The sequence below is a fragment of the Festucalex cinctus genome, chromosome 3, assembly GCF_051991245.1.
Source record: "Festucalex cinctus isolate MCC-2025b chromosome 3, RoL_Fcin_1.0, whole genome shotgun sequence".
NCBI lineage: Eukaryota > Metazoa > Chordata > Actinopteri > Syngnathiformes > Syngnathidae > Festucalex > Festucalex cinctus.
Genome location: NC_135413.1, coordinates 7547362 through 7567402, shown reverse-complemented (window position 1 = coordinate 7567402; position 20041 = coordinate 7547362). Strand labels below are relative to the sequence as shown.

The 20041-nt window shown below is 42.2% G+C and overlaps 3 protein-coding genes across 3 annotated transcripts in view; 2 read left to right on the top strand and 1 right to left on the bottom strand.

Annotated features, from left to right (window-relative positions):
- Window positions 1-897: 897 nt before the first annotated feature.
- exosc6 (exosome component 6) lies at window positions 898-3940 on the bottom strand. Its single transcript, XM_077515627.1, has 3 exons — window positions 3599-3940; window positions 2509-2896; window positions 898-1725 (listed from the first exon to the last, which is right to left on the bottom strand). Exons 2-3 carry the CDS (start codon window positions 2784-2786, stop codon window positions 1179-1181), a joined length of 825 nt encoding a protein of 274 aa, XP_077371753.1. The 5' UTR covers window positions 2787-2896; window positions 3599-3940; the 3' UTR covers window positions 898-1178.
- LOC144015543 (induced myeloid leukemia cell differentiation protein Mcl-1-like) lies at window positions 2981-5809 on the top strand. Its single transcript, XM_077515626.1, has 3 exons — window positions 2981-4028; window positions 5082-5332; window positions 5414-5809. The coding sequence occupies exons 1-3, from the start codon at window positions 3551-3553 to the stop codon at window positions 5528-5530; spliced, it is 846 nt and encodes a 281-aa protein (XP_077371752.1). The 5' UTR covers window positions 2981-3550; the 3' UTR covers window positions 5531-5809.
- Window positions 5810-19360: 13551 nt separating this feature from the next.
- Window positions 19361-20041, top strand: part of LOC144016657 (protein-glutamine gamma-glutamyltransferase 2-like) — an 8899-nt gene continuing 8218 nt past the window's right edge. Inside the window, exons 1-3 of the mRNA XM_077517991.1 lie at window positions 19361-19468; window positions 19559-19729; window positions 19958-20041. The exon at window positions 19958-20041 is cut by the window's right edge and continues 147 nt beyond it. Coding sequence (XP_077374117.1) covers window positions 19441-19468; window positions 19559-19729; window positions 19958-20041 — 283 coding nt within the window. The 5' untranslated portion in view covers window positions 19361-19440. The remainder of the gene's footprint in view (window positions 19469-19558; window positions 19730-19957) is intronic.

The following is a 20041-nucleotide window of genomic DNA, read 5'->3' as shown; positions in this document are numbered from 1 at the left end:
GCTGATGCAACTGAAAACTCTCATGTCTTCAAGCTATATTAGTTTGCGTTATGTATGTCTTTTTTAATGGTACAAGTAAAATGTTTTTTCCCCTGTTGTATATATTTATGAAATACATTGGGTGAATAATGCTCCACTAAGCCACTTTAAAGCACAGGATATGAAACATCACATCACGTTTCATTAATTAGAAGCATCAGTCTTAGTAACTATAGCATTCTATTGCATCATCTTTTAGTGAAGTTATGCAATTTGAACAGTAAAGCACACCATATACCATGAATCAGTTACATTTCATCCTATGGATTTTCACATTTTGTCATTCATTGTTGTGGTTATATTCAATATTGGTGATTGGTTTGTTTTTTTCTACATATTTGGTAATTAGTATGATACAAGTCAGTAATGGTTCACAGATCTATTCACACGCACACACACTTGTGAATGAAGGTCTGTGATTTATACCACGGATGGGTAAATACTGTATATGAAAATTTGTTTGAAACCCATTATCTCATGAAGGTGGGTTACCTGACTTCTTGATCCCAATGGATGTACAACTCAGCATTCACGTTTCTACTTGACAATAGCTTTTGTATTTCCTATTTGTTGTATGAAATACTTAGCTTCAATATCAACTGCAAAGAGTACAAGAGCCAGGGAGTAGAAATTCCACTATGGATACTTTTCCCTGGTGAGGTGTCAGGGCACTTTTCATGAGGGCCTCATCTTGGAAAATCCATGTCATTTTCGGTCATCATTTGTTCATAACCCTAACCCTAAGATGGCCTTGAGAAAAATGTACTTAATTAGGGCTGGGTGACATGGCGCAAAAAAAAAAAATAATAATAATTCTGGACACTAAGATTTTAATTTAAGTAATAAAGCCAACAAGCATTTATTAAAGGCGTTACATTTATTTAAAAAAAAAAAAAAAAAGAAAAAAAAAAAAAGAATCCTGGACAAAATGTTCAGAAAGGCAATGTCTACCCCTGAAAACATGAGAAGGATTCTTAAAGGGCAGTATATCATGATGACAGGGACACCAGTTTCACACACATGCAAAATGCTCACATATAAAAATACAATATATAGTACATAATAATCACTTGTTTTATTTTGATGAGGACTGCAAAGGCGTGTTATAGTGACACTGACCCAGTAAACTACTAAATCCATCAGCTCTCTGATGGTGGGGGGGCCGCCCGTCGCACTGCCTTGGCCAGAGTTTGTTGAATGACTGGATATATCTTATAGCACCCCTCAATACAGGTGCGCACCCCAGCAGAGAGTGTCTCTTCAGTCATTTCTCCATCGGACTGCAGCCCAGAGACCTGGTTCAAGCTAGGGAGGAACGCCAGGGTCAGTCTTCCCTGATTGTCACCACCGGCCGAGCCGCTTCCGTTTTCCTCTGCGTACGTTGGGTCGACCACATAAGAGGCTCCATCCTGGCGGATGGCGCAGCCGAGCACTAGGTCGTACATTTCGATTCCCGCATCAGCTAGCGCGAGGGATGCGCAGGTGATGGCATGCGCTAGAACTGAGCCGCTGTTTTCAAGAACCATTACGTTGACCTCTATCTGAGTGCGGGGGTATTTATGCAGGCACAGGGCAGGCTGCAGACTTTCGTGCAGCATCAAGGAGAAGTCCTTGTCCTGACTCCCTTGAATCCAGGAACCTCTCTCCGGGCAAGAGAATGGAGCAAACCGCATGTCTGTTGTCAACCTGGTTACACAAAGAACAACCATTTTGTTGAGAGATCCAGAATTTAAATAACAAAAATCATACAATTAAAATGAATGTCAAGATGTTTTTGTATACTATACAGATATTAAGTACCATAAAAATGCATTGTTGCTGACCCACATAATACTGAATGGGGCATCCAAATGTTATTAGGAGTGTACATTTCTCCAATCATCCCATTTCAATACAATATATACTGCTTGTCCCACATAGTTCACAGGAAAAAAAACACGCACACACGGAGAGAACATTCATTGAGCTGAAACTGGGACCCGAACATCAGAACTGTGAGTCAAGACATGCAAAACACTAAATAAATAAATAAATAAACTGGATACATTTGTCATACGTTTTTCAACAAAACAAGTTTGAACTAATAATAAAAATACAAATTTAATCCCCCCCCCCAATTGCATTGAATTATGAGAAAAATATGACAGCACCCAGATACAAATGCAAGGACCAAAGGATAGCTTCTTGTTCCAATTAAAGACAAATACAGAACATTTTAATACAAACGCTGTACACTGAAGTGAGCTAACAATCAAGTGACAGGCCATCATCCATTGATGCTCTCTTTAGTACCCCCCCCCCCCCCCACCCACCACAAATCAGAATGAAATAATAAATACCGTTAAAAGAGAGAGAGAGAGAGAGAGAGAGAGAGAGAGAGAGAGAGAGAGAGAGAGAGAGAGAGAGAGAGAGAGAGAGAGAGAGAGAGAGAGAGAGAGAGAGAGAGAGAGAGAGAGAGAAATAGATTACCTTCCACACTTCATATCGGTGTCATCTTTACGCTCCGTTTCTCTGGGACCATAAACGCAGCACATCAACTTGGTGTCTCCAGCCTCCATGTATGCGGAGCCCTTAGCCTGGCTGACCAGCCCGCACCTGACAAAAACAGGCCGGACGTCCACTTGGTCCCGTTGTCGGCCGTCTGCTCGGGGACCGTGCGAGGAGAAGACCGCCGCCGTCTTGCACGCGAACAAAGACGGACTTTGGGAGACCTCTGGACCGCGAATTCGTCTGATGTCAACAGGCATGGTGAAACGGCTTTCACGGTCGAGAAGCAACAATGGGGAGGTACGGCACTACCAGTCTGGATGCAATTGAGACAGCATGTGAATAGGTCCGGTACATAAAAACGTCCCCTCTGAAACACAGACGACCGACATGTCCTTCCGGGAATTAATTTCATTTTGAAACTATGACAAACTGACACAAATTCGTATATTCGTTTTCCTTTTTTTTAAATTATTATATTGTTATGCATTGTACTTTAGACAGTTTTTGCAAATAGTGTTGTATCATTGCAGCTTGTTTAAACACGCGCATGCAGCAGCACATGTTGTAAATAGTTGTTACTTGTCGCTCCCTCCTCGAGTGCAGCATACGTATTTGGCCCCTCGAAGCTGAAGCCAGAGGGCACCCATGCTGTCACTATTATATTTTTTTCGCTGAAAATATTCACAGTATATATATCAGTAGGGCTATCGCAAACCGTGACTTTTAGAGGTGAGGTTTACATTTCGCACCATTATTTTTTCCTTATGGGCTTTGTTTTGTTGACAATATGATAACAGACGAATCTTCGAGTAGCGCTAGAAGATATACCTTATTAAGTTATCAGACAAAAAAAAAAATAATCTAATTGTTACCCTTTAAATGTGCGTGTACTGCCGTACACCCGACACTGTGGCATGAATGAAAAGAAAACACTGCGGAGAAATAAATGTAGGCGCGCTTAGCGAGTGGCAACATAAGATGGCTGCCGGCGCATGCGCATAACTTTCCACCTAAGTCGCGCATGCGCATTACACAAAGGCAGAACGCTCACATCTTTGCTGCCTGTTACCTAGCGACATTCGACATGGATGGGATGCCGGCGACAAGACGCTTGATGCAGCGAAGCTCCAACATAGGACTCATGGACGCTTTAACATTGCCTCAAAATGCAGTCGTGGAAGGTGTCGTGCCCCCACAGCAGCAGTTGGTCGCATACTTCAACGCTACGGCTGTTTCCCACTGCACGCCGAAGCCGGGACCCGGCGAGCTACCGGCGGTGAAACGTTTCCCTGAGAGCCGCGACATCGAAAGCTCGCCGACTCCGCTCCAGACCCTCGCCGGCCCCGACGCCCTGGACACCGACACAAGACGACTCATCGGCCGCTTCTTCAGTGACTTTACCGGGCTTTCCAAGTCTGCTTGGAATCAAAGCAAAGCCCTGTCTACGTTGAAAAGGGTCGTGACGATGCTGGTGGACAAGCACAGGTTCAGATACAATGGTAAGCGTATGTATTTATTTACAGTATGTACTGTTCTTGGGATTCACTTTTTAACAGCCTACTTTAACGTGTTGCTCTTTGATGTTCTATGAACCGTTTAGCCATTACGCTGCCATGTTGTTCTTGGTCACTTTTTCAATATAAAGATATGCATCTAAAAAAAATATATATTCTTTTACTGTATATGTTTAGATAAAATGGTCAGTGTATGCTTGTACTTAGTGTTTGGTTTCGCTTTAAATAGCCTAGTTCAACGTCTTGTGCTGTGATGTTTGATTAACGTATTGCTCTTTGATGTTCTTTGATCCGTTTAACCGTTACGCTGCTATTTTGTTACTCTGCCTTGCCTTTTCAATCTAAAGGTGCTTCTAAAAAAAATACTGTTCTTTTTGCCGATTTTGCCTATCAGTTGTCGTCATTAATTTTAAATAGCCATTCATTTTTATTTTCAACTCTTTAAATTTCCGATTGCGCAGTCAGGCAGTACTCAAGACATTTTCAGGTACATCACAGTCCTGCCTTTTATCTTATTTAACAAATTGTACAGTCCTTCTCCAGCCAGCAGAGGGAGTACAGCCCTTATTAAAATCAGATTTGTTTCAGTCATTTGCTCCATAAAATGAAGCTGATAAACACTTCTTAAAAACCAAGTAAAATTACGTGAAATTGCTCAACTACCCAAAATTTGATATTCTAATCTTGTACAAGACTTAAAACTTAAAAGTGATGAAGATTTTTAAGTGTAGTGACCGATTAAACTCAGAATAATGAGTTTGAAAATGTCATTTTTAAAGGCTTCAATGGGCTGAAAGTGGCCATCATGATAGAGGTCAACGGTGCAATTTGATGTAAACGGTATAACTATTGAAATATTTATATAAAAGAGCTGGAGTTTGAAATCAAAGATAATCAGACAAAAATAACACTGTTAAGTCAGAGCCCAGAGGGTTTTATATATACCCCGGGTCAAATCAAATAAACAAATAAATAAATAAAATGTGTCGCTAACTAAATGAGCATGTTTTCTTATTTGAGTTTCCATTTGTCTTCAAGGCATCATCAACACACTGTCATTGGAGCGAAGAGGGTGCGACATGACCTTCATTAGCAAGGTGGCCAAGAATCTGTTTGCGGACGGGGTCACCAGCTGGGGTCGCATCGCCAGCCTGGTGGCCGTCGGCGCTGTGGTGTCTCAGGCCTTGAAGGAGAAGCAGCAGGCGAGCTGCGTGGAGCTGGTGGCCCATGAGGTCTCTACCTACCTGCTGTCACACCAACGCACCTGGCTGGTGCAGCACAATGCTTGGGTGAGCAACATGCCAAATGTATCTGATGTGATTTCTGAACTCTCCAACTTAGCAGCTAATGTTTTTTTTTTTCCTTATCAGGACGGATTTGTAGAATTCTTCAAGGAACATGACCTGGAGTCTACAGTGAGGAACGTCCTCTTAGCCTTTGTTGGTTTGGCCAGCGGCACTGCAGTATTGCTCCGTTTCTTTAAGTGAACACCATGGACTGGAAATCACCTTTTTCATATTACTGTGTGTTTTATTTGAAAAATAATTTGCTTCAAGTCTGTAAGCAAAAACTTGTTCTGGTGACAATCTGTTAATGTATTCACTGCATATTCTAGTCAGGAATGTTTTTTATTCTGACTATTTTTTTACTATCCAAATGCCAGTTTCCTTATACTGTATTTTTATTAAAATATTCTTTATGCAAAAATAAACAAAACTAATATTTTTGTAAAAGTAAATACATTTAAAGACATTTTAATGACCTTCCTTTGTGTTGTAAATTCTTACAGTGTGTGTTACTGTTCACCTATGCACCATGTTGTTCTGACCAGCGGCGCAGGAACCAGACATTACACTGGGGAACAAGTAGGTGGTTCTGTAAATTGGTTACTTTGATACATGTCCTATTGTTCAAAATGGGCTGATTTAATGGCTCAATAGCGACCCCTCTCATGCAGTGGCAATGAATATGTGGTTGTGCCGCTATAGTTCGCCTGGCGTCACCTCACCTGAGGTGATTTGAGGGCTGTTTTTCATCAACTTGATACTAGCTAGTTAGCCACAATGCTAATTTAACATTTTGTTTTGTGTAGTGTGCCAATAAGGGCCCAGTTGTACTGACTTAAGTAGGCCGATGTCCTGCTGTAGCAGATGGGAAAACACCGTTGAATGAGTTTAAAAATGTTCAAGTGTTCATAATGAAACTGTTTAAACACCAACGAACTTTATAACTACTGAATGCAGAAAATTCAATTTTGAATTGCTACTGCCACCTGCCACAGAAAATGAAACTACACACTCCCTTCAGGTACACAATGCGTACGTTGTCACATCCACAAACAGAGGGCAGGAAATTCGAACCTGTATCCAGTTTCAAAACTATTTGCCCGAGGCCTGCAGGAGTACCCATTGTGAACAGCTATGGTGATAATCTACGAACTAGAAAATGTTTCAGTCATAAATGGTCAACTAAAAAGGCTATTGTAACAATGTGTTTGGCCAAATTGCTACTCGTTTGAAATGGAAAATAAATCAGACAAAAATCCCCGGTTCCATTACATTTGGAATAACACAGTTAATTTTTTTTTTTAAAGGTCCACATTGTGGTGAAAAATCTTTAACATCAACATTGTGAAGTCCACAATGCACCTTGCACACTGCCTATTTGAATGAAGGACAATGAATTTTCAGTGTCTGAACTGAGCATTCTGAATGAGCTACAGCTAGTGATAGGAAAATGAAGCGTCATGAACCACTTGTGATTTTTTTTTTTTTTTTTTTTATTTTAATTTTTTTATACGCCTCTAGATGGATGCAATGTAAATTGATTCAATTTAGAGTGACAATGGAAATCATTATCATCATTAGCTGCAACTGTTTGATGCTCATTTGAGGGTGGTCCAGTCAGAAGACCATTACAATAATCAAGTCTATCGGAAGCAAAAGTATGGGATCTGCTTGGCGCATGCGGCCCTTCACTCTGGAGATATTTTTCAGATGGTAAAAGGCTGTTTGAGTGACTGATTGGATCTGACTGTTGAAAGTCAGATCAGAATCTCCCAGCACACCAAGGTTTTGTATTTGGTCTTTGTTTTTAAAAGACTCCAAGGGCTCTATTTCCATAGACAAGTGCACATGTGCTTGGCGTAAAAATGACATTTCTTCATTTTCATGCAGGGGCACGTGACAGTCTAGTTTGCCTTACGGTGTTTGGAAAATTGGTTCACTATGCTATGCTGGGCATTCTGGCAGAACTAGGGCGTTTCTATTAGGGATGCACGGTAATGCTATTTTCAACAGATACCGATAAACCAATAGTGACAGGAAATAGAACAGACCTCAGGCCAGGGGTGTCCAAACTTTTTCATTTGAGGGCCACATACAGAAAATCAGAAGGACGCGAGGGCCACATAATGTTATGAAGAGAAATTGTGTTTAGTCTTAAAAATTGTGCAAATAATTTATTTGTGCTTTTGCATATTTAGTAAAATGCTACAGTATATAAACCAATTTATTTGTAATATGACAGTAGGGTTATTATAGTTTTGGAATTTTTTATTTGTTCGTTTTTATTAGTGTTCAGGGTGGTTCTGTTAATTTTTATTAATTTAGTTCTTAAAAAAAATGCTTCGTTTTAGTTTAGTTTGTTAGTTTCAGTATTAGTAATAGTTTTAAAAAAATGTGTATTACTTGTGCGCAATATTTAAAAATCACCATGGGCACAATGTCATCTGAAGGTGCTTTTCTATTTGCTGCTGCTAGATGACGTCACTTCTGTGTGACATACTTTCAAACGTCATTATTCCAGTTTATATAAAGATAAATCTACTAAAAATCACATTTAAAATCATCCCCAAAGGCTCATGCATTAAATTAATTACCAAAGACTAAAACGAAGGACGTTTGCTATAATTGTAGTTAGTTTTAATTAGTTTTGTAAACATAAAATGTAGTTTTAGTTAGTTTTCGTTTTTTAAAAAGCATTTTCGTTTTTATTTTCTTTCGGTAACAATATTGATTTTTTAATTTTAGTTTTAGTTTTTTCATTAGTTTTAGTTCACTAAAATAACCTTTAATGGCACCGATACCCTACGTTCTTACTTTGACCATCTCCAAAAAATTTTGTTTTGTTTATTTTATTTGAACTGAGTCAAATGCCATTTTTAGCATTTTTTTTTTTTAATAAATGTAACCTTTAATAAATGCTTGTTGGCAAATGGCCCCCGGGCCGTAGTTTGGACACCACTGCCTTAGAACCACTGAAATTTGGTCTAAGTTGTGCGATTTTGGTGGATTTCAAAATGCAGGAAGACCTTACAGCAGCCAACTTGACATCATGCGCAAGTGTAGGTCACTTCTTGCAGTTCCTATAAATTCCTATAGGTTCATATTCCCCCATATTCCCATATTCCCTATAAGTTCCTATAAATACATTTTGCGTACAGCAATCTCCTGGACTCCGTGTGGAGACTGTGCACCTCACCTGCACTGAATTTAAAGAATGAGAGGAATCAAGTAGGCTCCCACAAACTGGTGTAAACCCCTCATTTCTAACTGTGCCTGTCTACAAAAATACTAAAAGAAAGAAAACTCCACGACTACGTTCAATATATTTTAACAACCAATAGATTGGTCGGACATCGACCATTCCGGGTGGTTATGGGCACACCAATTTTATTGGTTAGAAACAAACAGCCAATGAAATTGGTTACAATAGAAAGTTAAGTCTAGAAATATGGAAATATGTTTATTGTATCAATTTATTGTATTCTAAATGTATTTATTATTATGATTACACATTAAAATACTGTTGAAAAATGAAAATTTGTGTCTAGGTAGCTCACTATAGGTGTGGTCAGCTCTGTGACCTAGTGGTAGAGTGTCCACTCTGTGGATAGGAGGTTGAGGGTTCAATCCTTGGCCGGGTCAAACCAAAGACTATAAAAATTGGATACATTTGCCTCTCTGCTTGACACTCAGCATTAAGAGTTGGAATTGGGGGGTTAGATCACCAAATAATTCCCAAAGGCAGCCCCTGCTGCTGCTTTCCGCTCCCTTAGTGGGTGGGTCAAATGCAAAAAAACAACTTTTGCCCCACGTAGGTGGGTGTGACAATGAGTGGTACTTTTTTTCAGCCTCTAACACAGATCAACCAATCTCTTGGTCAGAATGACCAATTTGTATCGGTTTACAAATTACCAATATATATTGGTTTAAAACACCTACCATTCTAGAGTGGTTGTTTTAACCTTTTTTTTTTTTGTATTAGAGCAGGGGTCTCCAAGTTCGGTCCTCGAGAGTCCCGACCCAGCCTGTTTTCCATGTCTCTGTCCTTCAGCACAGCTGAATCTAATGATCAGCTAATCAGCAAGCTTTGCAGAAGCCTGATAACAATCCCGATCATGAATCAGGTGTGTTAGTGGAGAGAAACACGGGAAAAAGGCTGGATAGGGGCTCTTGAGGACTGAACTTGGAGACCCCTGTGTTAGAGGGTGATGTATATGGGAAGTTACTATTTACATTGGTCACCCTGGAAATGTAATTTGTGGACGGTCCCTAACCTGGTTTATCATCCGGTAATCATCCAGCCAGCTTTTACTTGCTCAGCCAGCTACATTTTGTTGTGCTCAGCGATCTTACCTCTACATTAGGACAGCCCCCCCCCCACACACACACACACACACACAACACCACCTCCCCATAAAAGGACATAAAACATGACATGCTGAGGATTCACCGCCGTTGTTAGACCTATTTTACGGAGTTCAAGCAGACACATAAGCTAGATTGGTCAAATTTAAAAAAAAAATTTTGGTAGATTTGAACAATCTGTTTTTAGTGTAATTTTAATAATTGAGATGGATGGATGGATGGATGGATGGATGGATGGATGGATGGATGGATGGATTAGGACTATACAATAATTTGTGATGGTTGAGGTTAGGGAAAAAAGGTTTAGGGAAAGGCATTATGTCAATGGGAAGTCCCCTCTTTACAGTACCGATAGACTGTGGTGATGATACAAAGACAAACGTGTGTGTGAGCATGTAAAAACAGGCGTTTCCATTGACATTTCCAGAACAAGGGAGATGCAATGTACATTCATTATGATCTAGCTTATGAGTTGCCGGGTGTAACAGGCTGAGAAGGGTGTTGGTTTTTAATCTAGGAATTGCACAATCTATTTCTGGTCCGTAACCAAAGGAGAAATATGAGTGGGAGATTTAAATTTGTCGTTTTTTTCTTTTTTTATGGCCTGACCTCCCCAAACAAGGTCAAAAAGTGAATATTCAACAGTGAAAGTCATTCATTTAAGCATTTCTCCGCGTCTCCAACTGTTGCAAAACACTTAGTTGTATTGTTCTCTTCCACAAATAAGCGGAGCCACGTCAAGTGTGAGACTAATTCTGAAGTATTTACAGTAAATCGGGAATTTAGATTATTACACAAATGCCCCACAGAGTGAATTCACATGAAGGGAACTACAGTAAACCCGTTGTTATCATTTATGAACTCACCTGCTCGTAAATCTTTCTGTAAAACATAACGGTGTTGATTTAAAAAAAACACACATTTTCGCCTATCCACTTTTCCACTTTCTGTAATGCCCAATTTGAAGCAGCACGTTAGCAAAGAAATAGCTGCTGCCTATCGTGCTGCGAAACTGCTGGGTGGTGAACTCCTCAATCGACAATAACAAAACGGTTCAACCATCAAAACATTTTCATTTTCTTCATGTGACCAAATGCATTTGAGACATAACATCCATACATTTGTCACAGGCCACACCAAATGTCAAATAATCTTTTAACTGACATAAAATTATGATTATCAAATTTCCCACTGCGGTAATATGACCTCATTTAAGTAAGAAAATACACAAGGAGCAACAATAAAATAAGCAAACTTTGGCTGATGCCTCAGAAGATGAATTGTAGGCTGAATGTGATCTTCAAAGTTGAGGCTGATTTCATCTGTTGAGAGGTCAAACTTCTATAAAGTTTTACAGGGTTCAAATCTCGGATGATGGCCGTACCTGGGATTGGAATTGACTTTCCACTGATATTTGAACAGTTCCTGAAAATTTCAGGTTAATTAACATCTTTTTCCTAAAGCAGTGTTTGCAATGGGCATTTGAAAGATGCAAGTACCAAAACTTTAAAGCCCTTTTTCTCAAAAGTAGGGCTTTCAACATGGCAACATTAGAATTGCTGTAACTTTTTAAAGGGAATAAGTGTAGAATTGGAACATATGAAAATCTCAATTTTCATTTTATTTATTTTTTGACACATGATGACCGTTTTGTAACACCTGTCAGATGAATTTGACATGATATTAAAATGTTTTGGTAACATAGTTTGGGGTGTACATATTTAGGGTTGAAAATTGCTTTAGACAATTACTGCATACATATTTTTAGGGAGCTGTACAAGCCCCTACAAGAAAAGTGAAGGTTCACTGTATAGTGAGCCTGATCATAGTGATTGCAGAGGAAAAGTGACTAATCGCTTGTAGATGATTCAAACACCATAAAACACTGTGTCAGTAATTCTCACCAATATAGCACATTAGTGCGAAATCTGCACTACACTGACAGCCAGTTGAGTTATGGACCGGCTGCCTGAGTTCGTCACTCGTCAATGAGTCGTCATGTATCATCATGTGCGAAATTCTTCCTTATTGTTCAAATACAGGTTCCACAAGATGGTCTACTGTGAGCCCACTTTCAAACGGGAGGATGGTGGGCGTGGCCAAGGCTGGTCTGATTCCGAGCGCTTCTGTTTACAAAATGAGTTGGGCGTGGCCAAGGCTTTCCTGTGCCACTTGCTTCAGTCTACACCAGGGGTGGCCAAGTTTGGTCCTCGAGAGCCCCTATCCAGCCTGTTTTCCATGTCTTCCTCCTTCAGCGCAGCTGAATCTAATGATCAGCTAATTAGCAAACTTTGCAGAAGCCTGATAATGATCCTGATCATGAATCAGGTGTGTTAGTGGAGAGAAACATAGAAAACAGGCTGTATCTGGGCTCTCGAGGACCGAACGTGGCCACCCCTGGTCTACACACTGTCTTTCATGTCTGCACCTGAATATTGATAGGCGACATGATCTTTGCTCTTCAGTTTCAATAGATGATCACCAAATGCCACCTTTATGTACAAAATGCCATTAGAACAGGCATAATTAATTAGGCTACATTATAGAGGGGTTTGTCCTTTGTACTAAAAATAGTAACACATATCCCACAATCCCGTGCGGTCGTCCATTTTGACAGGCTCTGTTTTCCGAGAGGTACGCATCCACGCTAACCTGCTCTCGCAAGAATAATACAACATCATCGAATTTAGTACGATGGCGAAATATTCAGACTTACTCGATAAGAAGGCTTTTTTTTTTTTTAAAGATACAGGGATAAAAATCACTGTGATCGGGGGGCAATCCGTATCAGATCGACAAGTCTGAGTGGAGCAATGAGCGTGACATCTTCCAAGCAGTTTCATACCTGGACTTGGTACATTATCTCTTTTTTCACCCCAGCCCATTATACACTTTGAAGGACTAAGAATTACAAGAGTCACGAAAGCTATGAGCGGTTTGTTTGTGGAGGGGTTCATGACGTTTATGTGTACCTACAGAATAAAAGTGGACACTGTCTTATCAAGGGAAGAGTAACGCATTCTCAAAAGCTGTGTCATCCAAGTTTGACACCGTGGATTATTACAGATAACGAAGCGAATGTGATCTCAGCTCATTGTGACTGTGATTGGCTGGCAACCAGTTCAGGGTTGCCTACTGCCCGAAGCCGGCTCAGATAGGCTCCAGCGCCCCTTGTGAGGTGTAAGCGGTTTAACAAAATGGATGGATGGACAGAGCGTGGATAAACTGCAGACATGTTTTTTTTTTTTTTTTTTTTTTTTTTAAAGCTTTTCATTGTTATTATTATTATTATTGTTGTTGTTGCACGGTGGGCGAGTGGTTAGCACGTCCGCCTCCCAGTTCTGAGGACTCGGGTTCGAGTCCAGGCTCCGGCCTTCCTGGGTGGAGTTTGCATGTTCTCCCCGTGCCCGCGTGGGTCTTCTCCGGGTACTCCGGTCTCCTCCCACATTCCAAAGACATGCATGGCAGGTTAATTGGGCGCTCCAAATTGTCCCTAGGTGTGCGTGTGAGTGTGGATGGTTGTTTGTCTCTGTGTGCCCTGCGATTGGCTGGCAACCAGTCCAGGGTGTCCCCCGCCTACTGCCCAGAGCCAGCTGTGATAGGCGCCAGCACCCCCCGCGACCCTTGTGAGGAATAAGCGGCCAAGAAAATGGATGGATGGATGGATTATTGTTGTTATTATTATCATTTACCAAATTACAGGTAGTCATAAAAATAATTTGGGTAAAAGTAAATGGAAATGTAATCTGTGAATGTTGACATCATACATAAGGCATATTTGTTTTGGGCACATTTTTTGCTTATGTTAATGTCAGTCACATTTTGCTGTATCTCAGTCAAATGGCACAACAGAGTGACACAAGTTTGTAAGTACACAGCATACAAAAACAATTTTGACACGAAATGTATAGGACTGTCTCAGGAAATTAGATTGTGATAAATTCCATTATTTTCTGTTATGCAATTAAATAATCAAAAATGTCATACATTCTGGATTCATTACAAATCAACTGAAATTTTTGCAAGCCTTTTATTATTTTAATATTGCTGGTTATGGCTTACAGCTTAAGAAAACTCAAATATCCTATCTCAAAATATTGGAATATTTCCTCAGACCAAGTAAAAAAAAAAAAAAAAAAAAAGAAGCCATAATCAGCAATATTAAAACAATAAAAGCCTTGCAATATTTCAGTTGATTTGTAATGAATCCAGAATGTATGGCATTTTTGCTCATTTAATTGCATTACAGAAAATAATGTAATTTATCACAATTTTCTAATTTTTCGAGACAGTCCTGTACATCTGTCATCAGATGCCTTCATTTTTTTGTATTATGTTCTTTAAACGCTCATTCTGTTCTATTATTGGTTTATTTTCTTGCAATTATTTCTTGATTAGTGACACGCCGAGGAGAGGTAGGACTCAGACGCAGGATAAAGGCAGGCCACAAAGGCAACAGATTTATTGCCGGTCAGCAGCTGTCTCCTCTCACACTGAGAGGAGAAAGGGGGATCAAAAAGTGGAGAACTAAAAACGCTCCACTGGGGAGGAAAAAACAGGCAAAAGGTACAGAGGACAAAAAAAGGCGCTCCGCTAGGGAGGAAACAAGGCTCAAGGCACAAGGGGTAACTAAGGGCGCTCCGCTGTGGAGGATAAGGCACAAAAACAAGGCAAAACAACAAGGCAACAGGAACAAGGACTCGAGGACTGTGGGACGCTTCCATGCACTGACTGTGACACTTCGGCACTGAGGGTAGAATGTGGGTGGCTTTTATTGTCAGTCTGATTGGTGGCAGGTGTTCGTAATCATGGGCGGGGACCGGTGATTATGGAGCGGCAGGAAGGGTAAGTGACCTGGAGTGATAGGAGAGTTAGGATTTTCACAATAATACAGGAAACATGGATAACAAAATAAAAGCATGGCCTGTCACGCAGGCCCTCAATGGCCGGCTCCTGACGGCCATCCGACCCATAGAGTCCAAAAACAAGGGCGGGCGGAAGGGGGCACGGAGGTGGGAACACGGCCCACCCCTCCGTCCCAGACAAAAGGGCAGTCCAGGAGGGCGACCATGAAGCCAGACAAGGGGCCGTTCAGGATGTTCCCGATAGAAGAGTCCGCGGGCGGACTTGACGTGACTTGGCGAGGCGTAGCAGACGTGGCGTGGCAAGCTTGGCAGACTTGACGAGGCGTGGCAGGCTTGGCAAACGTGGCAGAATTGGCGTGACAGGCTTGGCAGACTTGGCGAGACGTGGCAGGCTTGGCTGGCTTGGCAGACGGGGCAGACTTGGCGTGGCAGGCGTGGCAGACATGACGAGGCGTGGCAGGCCTGGCGTGGCAGGCTTGGCAGACTTGACGAGGCGTGGCAGGCTTGGCGTGGCAGGACAGGCTGGGCCGACCTGGCGTGGTGTGGTAGACTTTGGCGTGGACGGCTTTGGCGTGGACGGCTTTGGCGTGGACGGCTTTGGCTTGGTCGGCTTTGGCTTGGTCGGCTTTGGCTTGGTCGGCTTGATGCAGAGACTTGGCGTGACCTGATGCAGAGACTTGGCGTGACATGATGCAGAGACTTGGTGTGGCTCAGGGTCTTGGAGATGCGCCCGGCGAGACTCGGGGGCTTGAGGCGTTGACTGGCGAGGTTCAGGAGCGAGAGACTCAAGGGTGACCAGGTTGACTGCGGCTGAGGATGCACTGGTCGCTGATTGGTCCAAAACGTGATCCCTACAATCTTTTCCCCAATCCAGTATATTCCCGGAGTTCCAGTCAATTCGGGGGTTGTGTTGACGTAGCCAAGGATATCCCAGTACCAAAGTGGGAGACGAAGCTTGGATTACGTGGAAACGGAGATTCTCGACATGTTGTCCAATTTGTACTTCCAGGGGTTCGGTGATGTGGGTGATGTTGAAGAGCTCCTTGCCATTCAGGGCTCTGGCCTGGATGATCCGGGGAAGGGGTTCGGTGGTGGCTCGTACTTGCTCAACGAGGCCCCAGTCCATGAGGCTCTCGTCGGAACCGGAGTCGATGAGTGCTGGCATGTCAATGGTCATAGCATGGTGGCGTATCTGGGCTTGCGTGATTCGTTGTGTCTTAACAGGTCGGGGTGACGGGAAACTCACCGGTGAACCTCTTTTCACGGTGCAAGTTCCCACCAGATGACCAAGTTCACCACAGTAGAAGCAGCGGCCTTCTTGGCGGCGACGCTGTCGCTCCTCTGTGGTTAACTGGGCCCGACCAAGCTGCATGGGTTCCTCCTCGACGTTCCGCACTTCCCTTGGCGCAGGTCGGGGAGGCAAGATGAGCTGTGGCATTTCAATTTCCATTGGCGATGACAAGGGGGTTGGTTCTACCCTTCTATGGTGCCCGCTGGACTTGGTCAACTCCCGTCGACGATGATCAGCCCGGATCGCTAGGGAGATCAGAGCATCCAAGTCGGTGGGAAGGTCCACGGGTATCAGGAGTTCTTGGATGGCGGGTGAGAGTCCTTTCAGAAAATGGTCCTGTAATGCTGTGGAATTCCAGCCACTGTTTGTGGCCAAGGTGCGAAAACGGATTGCGTAATCGTTGACGGGTTCTTTGCCTTGTTGGAGCCGGCTCAATGCTCGTGCCTTCTCTCGGTCATTGTTGTCGGGATCAAAGACCTGGCGCAAGGCGGCTTGAAAATCCTGTACATTCTGGCAGACCGAGGAGCCCCTGGCCCATTCCGCGGTTGCCCAGGTCTTAGCTCGTCCAGTCAGGTGGGACACCATGAAGGCTACCCGGGACCGAGCTGTGGAAAATGCCTGTGGTGAGTGTTCAAAATGGATGTCACACTCCGTGAGAAAGGTCTGACATTGTCCAGGTTCACCGGAGTATCGTTCTGGGGAGGCCAGTCTCAATCCTACCCCGGTGAATGACGTGGTCGGGACAGAGAGTTCGGGGAGGGGTAGCTGTCCGGTGGGGGCTGGAGCCCGACGCCGCGATTGGCTCACCAGTCCTTGGACCTGGCTCGACAGCTCCTTCAGCTCCGAAATCACGGCTTGCTGAATCTTTTCCCGGTTGGCAAGCCGGACCTCTAGGCTCTGCAGCGCAGCCTCGACCTTTCCTGCTGGGTCCATGCTGGCCGAAGTGTACTGACACGCCGAGGAGAGGTAGGACTCAGACGCAGGATAAAGGTAGGCCACAAAGGCAACAGATTTATTGCCGGTCAGCAGCTGTCTCCTCTCACACTGAGAGGAGAAAGGGGGATCAAAAAGTGGAGAACTAAAAACGCTCCACTGGGGAGGAAAAAACAGGCAAAAGGTACAGAGGACAAAAAAAGGCGCTCCGCTAGGGAGGAAACAAGGCTCAAGGCACAAGGGGTAACTAAGGGCGCTCCGCTGTGGAGGATAAGGCACAAAAACAAGGCAAAACAACAAGGCAACAGGAACAAGGACTCGAGGACTGTGGGACGCTTCCATGCACTGACTGTGACACTTCGGCACTGAGGGTAGAATGTGGGTGGCTTTTATTTTCAGTCTGATTGGTGGCAGGTGTTCGTAATCATGGGCGGGGACCGGTGATTATGGAGCGGCAGGAAGGGTAAGTGACCTGGAGTGATAGGAGAGTTAGGATTTTCACAATAATACAGGAAACATGGATAACAAAATAAAAGCATGGCCTGTCACGCAGGTGGCGGCGTGACAATTAGCTAGCTCCAGTTTCTCTGTGAACATTGGTTCCTCACCAACAGTTGGTGTCTCGGATACTTGTACATCAGATTCACCTTCCAAGTGTGCAGCAGGTTCAAGCAGACTCAGCGCAGCCTCTGTCGTCTTAGTAGCTTCCTTTCTTTTTTACAGTTCAAACAGACCCAGTACAGCCTCTTTCTTCTTAGTAGCTTCCTTTCTGTTGTGCAGTCTAGCATGGCGTGCAGCTGATTTAGTGGGTGACTTTTTCCCATCAGAGCCAAGGAGTTTGTTGGGAGCCCAGTCTGGATGTGACTCATCACAAGGATGTGGTTTTCCTGAAAGTAAATTGAATATTCATCACAATGTACTGTATTTATAAACTCTAAACAATAAATACGATCAAATATATATTAATTTCAGATTCTAATGGCTAGGTGGTGCTATTGAAACATTCTCCAGATGTCAAGTGCTGTATTATGAAGGAATCCAAATGTTTTCCCATCAAAATAAACATGTAATCACGAATCTCTTTTCCAAACATTACTGTCATAAATTAAGGGGAATGTCACATTTTTTGTATTTATTTTATTACACTTTTCTGTTAGTGATTCAGTTCACCTAAAACAACTGTAATGCCCATCATTACTTGCCACTACCGGAAAGGGCGGTGCACTCAGAGATTTTCTCGGAAAAACATCACGGCTATTTGTGTTGAGAGTCCATGGCTTGTACACAGGTTAAGTAAGTGCAACTAAATAAATACTAGAGCTGTCAAACGATTACATTTTTTAATCAGATTAATCACATCTTAGAATTTTGATTAATCGTGATTAATCACTGACTTAAAAAGGCTTTTTTCACCCAACATATTTTGCCCGATAAATTTGAAGCGCACCAGTTATGTGTTAATTTTTTCTACATTTAATATTATGAGGACGTCTTCAAAAATTTATATCCACTGCACACGCTCATCCTGCTTTTTCTAGTCAATTAATTATTTACATAATTTAAAATGGGAAAAAAATGAACTATGGCATATGTAAACATTTATTAAATGTTTATTAAATGTTATGTTTATTGCTCAAACTCCAACAGCTACCTTTAACGTAACCATCCGCTGTCGGCTAAAAGGGATCATCTGCGGTCAAAATTAATAGTGTGATTAATCTGTGGTAATACAATGATTAATGCGATAATTTTTTGTGATTAATTAATTAGTTAACGCCTTAACTTTGACAGCACTAATAAATACATAACAATATTAAATTGTGAAATACTATTTGTAATTATTTATCAATACTGATATATTTCTTTCAGTCTATATGTGGATGCAAATAAAAGTGCAAAAGCAAAATAATACTTGTACCTGCACTATCAAACAAGCAAAAAAACAACAAAAAAAAGTTTTTTTTATACACCCTGGAGAACAACCATACATTAATCTCAAGAGCATTGACGAAGTCTACAGTAGTACAGTAAAATCTGTCTTTTATAATTACAGGATGTTTTCCATTGCAATACATACATACATACATACATACATACATACATACATACATACATACATACATACATACATACATACATACATACATACATACATACATACATATATATATATATATATATATATATATATATATATATATATATATATATATATATATATATGAACAAATGTTAAATTAAAGTATAGCACCACTAGTGAGTGACCATTGACCCCAGTAAAGAACGTGTGAAGAAGCTATGACTAGAAAACCACCTGTCACAATGCCGGAAACATGTCAGTCAGTCGCCTCAATATTTGCAAAGAAATACGCAGCGACTACCCTTGAAACGCGTGCGTCAACAAAGGGCCCAGTGTGTGTCCAGACACCTTTCAAACCACTACACTGCAAATACACGAGAACATGCAGATAATAGAAGAGGAGTCCTTTTTGGGAAGTGATGTTCGAGGTCACACAGGGGGGGAGCATGGGGGAGTGTGCTGTAGTGAGTGTCATACAGTGGGAGGGTTGGCCTTTGCTTGTATAAATAAAAGAAAGTGATGCGCACTGAGACAAGTGTCTGAAGATACTTGAAGATACAACCCTTTGGATAGGACAATGGACAGCATGATGGCACACTACAAGGGTGAGCTTGTCTGTCTGTCTGTCTGTCTGTCTGTCTATCTATCTATCTATCTATCTATCTATCTATCTAAAGTGATCCATCTATCATTAGGTCGAATTGTGGATGTGGACCTGAGATGCCGTGATAACAACTTGGCTCACCATACCAGGGAGATCGATTGGGAGCGCTTGATCGTGCGCAGGGGTCAGCCCTTCTCCATCTCATTGCAGTGCTCCGAGACTGTGCACCGTGAAAACCACCTGGCTTTGGTCCTGCACCTTGGTGAGTAAAGCGCTAGATAATGAACTCAAGTGACTGGTTGGTTAGCAGGTTAGCCTTAAGTAGGCATGTAGGCTGATAGTTCTAATGTGAATACCTAAAAGAGTTAAAAAAATGTTATTACAATGACAAAAGTGTCAGAAGTGACAGGCGACTTTGGACCGGTGCGATACTGTTGATGAGGCACTGCTGAATGAATGTATTTACATCATTTCTGCTGTTGTTTTTCAGGCAAGCGGAATGAGGTGGTGATCAGGGTTGAGAAGGACGGCCGTAACAAAGACGGTTGGTGGTTCACACAGGAGGGAACCTACG

Bases quoted from the DNA above. Each gene is read 5' to 3' on its own strand.
- exosc6 (XM_077515627.1), bottom strand. From the start codon at position 2,786: ATGCCTGTTGACATCAGACGAATTCGCGGTCCAGAGGTCTCCCAAAGT. The intron at 1,726-2,508 runs GTAATCTATTTC...TTGTGTAACCAG, and splicing joins ACCGATATGAAGTGTGGAAG to GTTGACAACAGACATGCGGT.
- LOC144015543 (XM_077515626.1), top strand. From the start codon at position 3,551: ATGCGCATTACACAAAGGCAGAACGCTCACATCTTTGCTGCCTGTTAC. The intron at 4,029-5,081 runs GTAAGCGTATGT...TTTGTCTTCAAG, and splicing joins GCACAGGTTCAGATACAATG to GCATCATCAACACACTGTCA. The intron at 5,333-5,413 runs GTGAGCAACATG...TTTCCTTATCAG, and splicing joins TGGTGCAGCACAATGCTTGG to GACGGATTTGTAGAATTCTT.